Source organism: Pituophis catenifer, unplaced genomic scaffold (assembly GCF_029215685.1).
Source record: "Pituophis catenifer annectens isolate HBS135680 unplaced genomic scaffold, rPitCat1.0.hap2 SCAF_7, whole genome shotgun sequence".
NCBI classification, from domain to species: Eukaryota; Metazoa; Chordata; class Lepidosauria; order Squamata; family Colubridae; genus Pituophis; species Pituophis catenifer.
The window spans coordinates 42,479,792-42,489,280 of NW_027256887.1; the positions used below are offsets into that span (position 1 = coordinate 42,479,792).

Genomic DNA, 9,489 nt, shown 5'->3' on the forward strand with positions numbered 1-9,489 from the left:
TCCCCCCTCCCAGAACCCCTTAAAAATCTGTCTAAAAATTTCCCCAAAAAACCCCTCAATCCCCTTTTTGCGACATGCCACCTCTCGGGGTTCCAAAGCCTGTCATAAAGGTAGGCCCTCGATAGAGTAGAGGGCCACACCTGCAAGTGGGGGGAGTCTCGCAGTGAGAAGAGGTCTGCCGAGGTATAGGCCAGTTCACAAACATGGGAGGTGGTTAAGGGCGACTATGGGTGCCAGAGCTGGTAATGCCGGGAGGAGTAGATGTAATACAGCTGAGCATGGGGCAACTGGGAAATCCACCGCTCTCTCGCCACGATGGAAAGTCAACAAGCAGCTGCAACGATTTAGTCCGGAGGGAATTAGCCGCAGCCTCCCTCTCACGGCGACTAGGCGGCAGAAGAGCCGCCAGCGGAGTCATGGTTCATCCTTCCGGAATGAGGCAGCAGAAATTGTCCAAGACTTTCAACACCGAAGCCCATAGCCTGCTGATCCTCTCTGCAATGCTGAGGCTGATAAAAGGCGATGGAAGGAGGCCAAGATGTAACAGGCACAGTACCAGAGGGAAGGAGATCAGGTGGCAACACAAATAGGGAGCACATTGCAATAGTCAAGACGGAAGGTAACTAAGGTGTGAGTGACAGTGAGCAGAAAATGTTGGTCCAGGAAAGGGTGTAACTGGTGAATAACCCGCAGTTGTGCAAAGGCCCTCATGTCCCTGATTGCCACTTGCTCCTCAAGCAGGAGTAGTGAGTGGAGAAGAACCCCTAGATTACACACTGGGTCTGCCGGGGGCAGTGCTATCTCATCTAAGATCAGTTCTCCAATGAACCAAAGGACCCCAAAACCTAGAGCCATTCTGTCTTGCCAAGGTTCAAGTTCAGCCCGTTGGTCCCCATCCATCCTTAATAGCCTCCAAACACTATAAAACCTATCAATTTTATCACTTTTGGTAAATTAATTATTTCTCTTTACTTTCAGTTACCTTGTTGTTGATATAGTCCTGATTTAGCTAATTGTTATTTTTTTGACTGAAGATATATACAGTAACAGTAAAGAGTTGGAAGGGACCTTGAAGGTCATCTAGTCCAACCTCCTGCTCATGCAGGAGACCTATACTAGGGATTTGAACTGCCGACCTTTCTGATCGACAAGCTCAGTGTCTTAGCCACTGAGCCACCTATGGAGCCTACTTATACTACTAAGAGCTCCTTGTGATTGTGATAGGTTGTAAGTATTGTTAAATGCATATTCAATATCCTTAACGTTGATGCAGTAGGAAACAGGTCTTGCCTTTTTTTGGCATGACATGCTTTCAGATACTTCAGTGCTATTATCACCCATAAGGATTTTTTCCCCTATTCATGGTAAACATTACCAGTTCTCTCAATTTGTTTTTATGACATTTGGTTTACAATCTTTTAATGGTAAAGTAATCCTTCTTGCCCTTCTTTTAACTTGTTCTATTTTTTCGAAATACTTTCTAAAATAATGTGTACAGGGCAGGATAAAATATGTGAAGTTGGATCTGATCTATGTAGAATAAAATAGATCAGTTGTTTTTCCTGATTAAGAAACTATTTCAGTTGCTGTAGCCTAAAATTGCATTTATTTCCCAGCCACATAGTAATTGTTATCTCAGTTAGTTTTCCTAACTGATCAAGATCATCTTGAGTTTTATTCCTGTCATCTATTATACTAGTACCTATTCCATACAGAATGGGGATGAGTTGGATCATCAGTTAAAGATTCTGAGTTTGTCAGCTGGAAAGTTAACAGCCTGGGTTCAAAATCTGAGTGTCCCACAATGGAGTGAGCTCGTTACTTGCCCCAGGTCCTGCCCACCTAGCAGTTCAAAAGCATGCAAATGTAAGCAGATAAATAGGTACCACTTCAGTGGGAAGGTAACAGTGTTCCATGTATAGTCATGGCCACATGAACATGGAAGTATCTTCGCACAACACTTGCTCCCTTAGCTAATAAACAGATGAGAACCACCCCCTAGATTGAACACAACTAAATAGGGGAAACATTTGCCTTTACCTTTATTCCATACAATGTCATCTACAAATTTGATAAAACATTTTCCATCAATACTATTTGCACAGACACCTATGCTTCTGTACCAATATTTATATTCCATTTTTTCTCTTTTCCATGGGACTGAAGGATGGATGAGAATACCACTTGAGCCTCCAACTTATTGAGGTTCCTTCCCAGATCTTTGCAGTTGATGATAACATGGTTATAAAAATACTTGGGAGTATCCCACTTATTAATAGGCAGAAAAACATAATTGTCAGTCTATTTTATAGAATTTAGATGTTGTTCTATAACATCCTGATCTATGCTTCCATCAGGCAGCATAATTCATGTCGGAAAAGGCCAGTATGATTTTCTTTCTATTATATTTTTAATTGTGTTTGTAGTTTGTCTTATTCTTTTTTCATTGTCTGAACAGTAACAGATTAAATTAGATGGAAGAAATTTTATCACTGAAATAAATTAAATTTATTTATGCACTAGAGATCTTTTATTTCTACCCTGTTCTCACTCTATGTTAATAAATCACATCCCCAAAATTTTGGCCGTAAAATATATGGCTTAATATGAAATATAGTATTCTTACATGTGCAAATTGGATTTCCAGGTTTCCACTCCTAACAATTATGATTAGTCATCATCCCTCTTGGCCATTGCATATAAATTGGTATTTATTAAAAAACTAGCTAGATATAATATTAGTGTTTTGGTCTTTTTGTCTTCCTGCTTCTGAACTAAAAATTTCAAGAATGTGGAGTTATTCTCTTTTTTTGCATGCTTTTGAAATTTGTGAGAAATACATGGATTTAATCATGGACGGTTTTATCTATAGGTTTATGTATTTCTGTATTTTGTAGATCCTGAAGGAAAATAAATTTATTGGTTTCTACTTGAGTAGCACAATAAAATGAAAATTACAAACCAAATTGTCAATTGTTCTTAGATGCCATGGATAAATCCACAATTTTATTTTAACAGTGGGAAGCCTTTAGCCTTCCTGAACTACAGAACTTCGTGCGTATTTTGGACAAAGAAGAAGATGAGCAACTACAAACCTTAAAAAGACGCTACGCAGTATACAGAAAAAAACTTGAAGAAGCTCTTGGTGGAGTTTGGATTCCAAGTTAAAGGGGGGGTCAAAGAATACTCAGGGAAGACATGTGTTGCTTAATTTTAAGTAACTTGCCAGATCCAGTACCTTTAGCAAAATGACTTTCACAAAGAATAATTTGTTTCCTAAAGGCAGTTCTATAGATTGATATACTTATATTTTGCATGTAGGAAATTGCAATATTTGCAGGCTTTTGTTTATGCTATGTCTTGATTTTTTTCCTCTCTAGTTGATTGTCAGAGAAGTCTGTTTTCAAACGCAGTAAAAAATGAAGCTTTTCTGTTTTAATGTTAAAACAATGGGGGTATGATATGCTACTCAAACTCGGTTTATAAGAAGAATTAGCAGACTATTTGATAGCAGAATTGATTTTGACTGCCTGTTTTCAAATATTTCTTTATAATTTTGCAAATTAAATTATTTTTATACATTGAAGAGAAATAATACTCAAAATGTTAAGTTAAAGTTGTTCAAATGGAACTATAGAAGGTATAATGGAAGTTGAAATGAAGGTAAGAGTTGGAGAAAAGAAATGTTGAAGTAATATTGAAAAGAGATTGTTTTGCAGTTGGGTAATGTAATGAGAAAGAAAGTTGACGGATTTTGTTGTTCATTACTGAAATTAATATATTCAGTGCTATTGTTGAAGAGGGTTTATTAAATATAGTAGAGAGTAAACTGCATGTGATATGCAGCACATGGTCACAAACCTATATGAAGTTTGTGATATGCTCAAATATTGTAGAGATTTTTATGAATCTAAAATCAACATTAAATTGTTAATTTGGAATTCTTATCATTTATTAAATGTCCAAATGTCTATTTGAATTCCATTGAATATACAGTTTATCTCTTGGAAAAAAGATAAAAATTATCTTCATGATGTTATTTTTAATATGAAATTTCCTCCATTTGAAACCAAGTATTACTTTTACTTATACTCATTGCACTGTGAATAACTTGACAATCTATAAATTTTAATTTCTATTCTGAAAAGTCAACTAAAAGTTGACTAGGATTCTAGGTAAGATATTTGTGAGGGGGGACATTTTGCAGTTAATTAGCAGTATTTTTTCCTCAAAAAATAGATAAACTATTTTTTAGTTTATCTAAGGTATGTATAACAAAACCAAAGAAATGAATGTGCAATAGAAACATTTAGAAAAATATATAACAGAGGTCAATGTACCCATTATTTGCAGCCATCAATCAGAATATATTCACTTGGGATAAATTTAATTTTCATAATTTAAAATAATCACATTGGCCAATCCTTTTAAAAATATAATCCATTTGGACATTTACTTTAAAAGTTTGAGGAACATCCTTAGAAATGGTGACATCTGGTGGATATTGCAGGCAACACTAATATATTATTAAAAAGTGCCTTCATGGCAATCTTTGGTTGCTTTTGTCAAAATAAGGTTATAACTTTCAAAGTACAGAGACAATCTTTACTACAATAGAATATTAATATTTTGAAATTTGTGGTTAATATATAATGACATACCTTGTTTTGCTTTCTGTTCACACTTAACTGTAGTACTCTGTATTTGTCTTTTATTTCATTGGAGATAGAATCAAAGTTACATAGAATAGTGGTGCTTGACTGCAACTATGATGTTATTTTCCTTAAGATACTAAGTCAGGTCAATGGATCAGTTTGGATATTATTAGTCATCTAATGAAGCAGTGACATATTAATGCTGTTTTACTTTATATTTTATCTTAGTGTGCATCCTGGGTTCCACTATAGTTTGTTTCTAATATAATTTGCACATAAATGACCAGTATGCAAACATTACTCCTGATTACTCCTTCATAAAGCATCACTGAAAAAAAGGGCATTAATCTAGAGCAGAATAAAAAGTTCTGAGGTAAAACAAAGAATGCTTGGGGCGATTATTTCAGTTTCCCATTCAATATTCTGTTCTTTCCACTGAATAGTTGTTCATTTGCTCCATGTTCAAGATATAATTTCTTTCCCTATCTTATCTCGGTAGAAAATATCACTTCCTTGTTTACTCTTTTAGCATAAATCCAAAGCCACATAAGAAAGCAATATTGCTTGTCAAAAGGGCACACAGTGTAAAAGTAGTATTACATGTTATGGTAGAACTGGTGAAAAATAAATATCACCATGGTAAAGCAAATCAGAACTTGTTTTTCTGTGTATGTGTATGCAGATATGATTTCAGAATGGTGATTTGAGAGTGTTTTCCAATTTGACTCTTTTCCTTAGCTTGCTTATTGGAGCAGTTAAGTTGTAAACCAGTGTAAGAGTCATTTAACTGTATTAAGATAAAGCATTTAATGTTTTAGTTTTTTAAAAACATCTGATCCTAAGTTTGAAATGCTGTTTTTGAATATTGAATGACAATTTACAAATATGTGAATTATAATTTTAACTTGAACTTTGTTTTCTTACTCTTTTTTGATGTGTTTTATGTACTACAGGTTGGAGTAAGAAAAACAGTTTGTATTAATCCAGACATTCTTTTACTTGGGTTACTGCTATTATTATTTTTAATTATAAAGAGACTCAGTGATTATTTTAATGTAGGATTCAATTTTTATTTTAGTGTAACATTCCTAATCTTCAAAGATGTTAAGGATGTTATGTTTTGATCATATGTTAATGAAGAATAGGTTGGAGAAGACATGGAAAACACTTTTTGAGAAACATTATTTATTATTTTTGAGTTTTTTATACAGAAATCCAATTCCCTTTGATGTAAAGAAAATACTGCAGCAAGTTTTCCATAAATAAAGCTGAAGTTGGCATTGTACTATATGGTTATTTCTTTTACTAACTTATTGTTTTCCTTCAAATGTGTAATATGGCACTAATTAGTAGGTTTTTCACATATTTGCTTCTGTTTATTCAAGCATATGACCACTCAATTATTATGTGCAACACACTTCAAAATTGATTAAGTATTTATTAAACAGATTTATATGGCTTATCAATTCACACACAGGTAACTCCAGGAGGCTCTTACTACATTCAAAATCCACATCTTACTACACTCAGAATCCATATTAAAAACCACACACACACACACACACACACACACACACACACACACACACACACACACGGCAGCAGCAATACAATTAAACCATTTGATCAACTCCATCTTTATTTGGGGTCACTAGGCCCTCTAACAAAACTATCTTCAGGGCCTTTCGGAAACCAACAAGGTGGGGCTGATCGTCTCTCTGGTGGAACGATGTTCTATTGCTTTCTCCCACCCAGTATGAAATTATGCGGTTGTCATTATCACTGTGGTGATCATCCACCTCTGGTATATATACAATAGATAATGCCTGCCTACTTACTCAGCTGCAACTGAGATAACAGTCATGTCTTGGATGGCACTTCCAATGTTCTTTGCTCATCTTCCCAGGAGCAAGTCCCCACCTCAATGAAGCTGCATAGCAGAAATTAGAGACATTTACATTTCCTAGAAAGTGGACATTCCCTTAAAAAATAAATTGGCACTCTGCTGCATTTTGAATATGTTAACTATGTGGATTTAGTTGCTTGGTGATGCCAGACCTTGCTGATCTAGTCAGCCATAGGCTTATTGGGATTGGAGCTGCTAAATTCTACAAGTAGTGTTTTATCTAGTTTTTTATGCTTAAAAGTCATTGTACAGGGCTTGCTTGAGTCTAAAATTATATTTAAGTGTTATAGGTCTTTAAAAAATATCTTATTCTTTAAACTGGTATGGAATTATCTTTGAAGCTTATTCATTTTTAAAATGGCCAAAGTCAATGCTGGAATAATACAGTAAACTTAAAAAGTCATTTTCTATGGATAGTTAAGCTAAAAAGAAATTATTTTCTTTGGAAATAAATGGTTTTTTTGTGTTTCTTTTATATCTTGCCTTTAAATCTATACAAAGATCTAATCTTTCTATATATTTTATTCTTGAATTACCAACTTGGGAATTTTCTACAATGAGAATCTGGAACAGTAAGATTTACTATAACATTAGGTTTTTTTTACCTCACCATTGCTATATAATCAGCTCCATTAAACGTATACACTAAGAAAGTATTTTAACTGAAGTTTGATCAAGACAGCACATTTATAAAACACACACCAAAGCCGCTACAACAGAACTGAATTTATATTATGATATAGGACTGTGTGTATGTATATACACACACTGTATATACAAATACATATACACATACGTGTGTGTGTGTGTGTGTGTGTGTGTGTGTGTGTGTCCCATACCATAATGCGAGTTCAGTTCTGTTGTAGTGGCTTTGGTGTGCGTGTTTTATAAACATGCTGTCTTGATCAAACTATAGTTAAAATACTATCTTAGTGTATACATTTAATGGAGCTGATTACTTAAGAAAAAGTGATGTGTGGATTGAAGCTCACCTCTGGGAAAAAAGCCTCATTAATATTTTTTTTTGTGGGTTCCTTTAAGGTATGAGTTTCAAGGCAGGATACATGGAACAAATATATCAAAAGGAAGATACTTCAATCTTCTCATTACTTTTAGTCTCTTCATAAATCATATTCTGACGGTATTGCTTAATCTCCCATTCTACAATTACAATGAACACAAAACTTGCAGTCCACACAGAGAAGTTGGCATACTAATGTCTTCTTTCACTGAAATCAGTGTGTTACTATGTTTTGCCTTTTATATTTTCCAGCTTGTGAGGGATGCAAAGGAAGCAGTAGTTCCTTTGTGATCTGGTCTGCTACAATGGAAACCAGAGTCTTCAATTTACTACCATTGAGCCCAAAATTTATGTTCCTAAGTGAGAAATTCGTTGCGAGTTTTGTCCCATTTTATGACTTTTCTTGCCACATTCATTAAATGAATCACTGCAGTTCTTAAATTAGTAACACTGTTGTTAAGTGAATCTGGCTTCCCCATTGACTTTTGCTTGGCAGAAGATTGCAAAAGGTGATCACATGATCCCAGGGCACTGCAACCATGATAAATGTGAGTCAGTTGTCAAGCATCTGAATGTAAATCACATGACCATGGGGATGCGGCAATGTTCATAAGTATGAAAAACAGTCATAAGTCACTTTTTTCAGTGCTGTTGAACTTCAAAGAGAACTGTTGTAAGTCGAAGACTACACCTGTATTTTGTTCAAAAATATTTACAAGCCTGTTATGCAAAATATGACTTTAAGGGGGATATGAGTACATTTAAGCAATAGCTAAGGAAAAGATGCATAGGTTCAGATTTGCAGAAGGGCATTTTTACTTGTAGCCACCTTTGAAATAAATGTTAGGGTAGTTATTGACTGAATAACTGATACAATACTGTGACTCAGGAAATCTAAAATTGAAAGAGAAATTGTTAAAAATGACTCAAGACTCAAGGGGACTCAATAAATTAGAAACATTGCATTCTAAGCACCTGATTTCCATTTGTTATTAAACTCCAGCAATGTAGGTATTTGTAACAAACATTTTTAAGTGAATCAACCTGTTTGAAGAGTCATTTCTTAATTGGCTGCATATGTATGTTGGCAAGAGTATTAAATGGAAACACAAGTAATCCTTGGCTTGTTCCCACAATTGGGTCTAGAATTTCTGTTGCTAAACAAGTTCAATCATGCCTGATTTTACAACTATTTTTGACAAGTTAAGCAAATCATTGCAGATATTAAGTGAATCATGCAGGGTTAAGCAAACCTGGCTTCCCCTGTAAACCTTGCTTGGCAGAAGCTGACTGGGAAGGTTGCAGATGGAGATCGTCTGACTCTGGGGATATAATTCATGGTTGCTGGCAAGTGTCTGAATTTCAATGCTGATTGTAACTTTGATGACTAAAGGAATGGTTCTAAGTCAAGGACTATTTCTAGTGCCAGCCATTATTTTTTAAAGAAAAAGATCATTACATTAGTCTAACTTACATTACGTTTTCGCATAATGTGAAAGCAAATGATACGATATTTACTTCATCGTTTATTTTAAATATGCTTCAACATGCTAAAGAAACTAAAATTTCTATGAAATATTTATGGAGCAGTTATACAAAATTGGGGGGGGGGGGGTTGGCGGCGGCGGCGGCAGAGAAATGACCATCAAATACAAGGGCATACAGTTCTACAGACCCATAGGATAAATGTAAAAGCAATAAGAATCTTCGACAATGTGGATATTTAATACTGGCTTCCAGGCTGTCTGTGCTTCAAAGTAATATGTCTGCACCATGTTTTATAGCACTTCCCAGTGTTTGTTCCTAATCAACTAGGCCCAAGTATCAAAAAACTGAGTAGCTGAGCAGTTATTAGATATGTATAGTAGCACGCTGATTAGTACATTGATTTTAAACGCTCACTTTAT

General features: G+C 35.0%; 1 protein-coding gene across 1 annotated transcript in view; it reads left to right on the forward strand.

Moving 5' to 3' along the window:
• The window catches only part of RASSF3 (Ras association domain family member 3), an 80,807-nt gene extending 76,832 nt beyond the window's left edge, over positions 1 to 3,975 (forward strand). Inside the window, exon 5 of the mRNA XM_070948092.1 lies at positions 3,019 to 3,975. Coding sequence (XP_070804193.1) covers positions 3,019 to 3,168 — 150 coding nt within the window. The 3' untranslated portion in view covers positions 3,169 to 3,975. The remainder of the gene's footprint in view (positions 1 to 3,018) is intronic.
• The last annotated feature ends 5,514 nt before the right edge of the window (positions 3,976 to 9,489 follow it).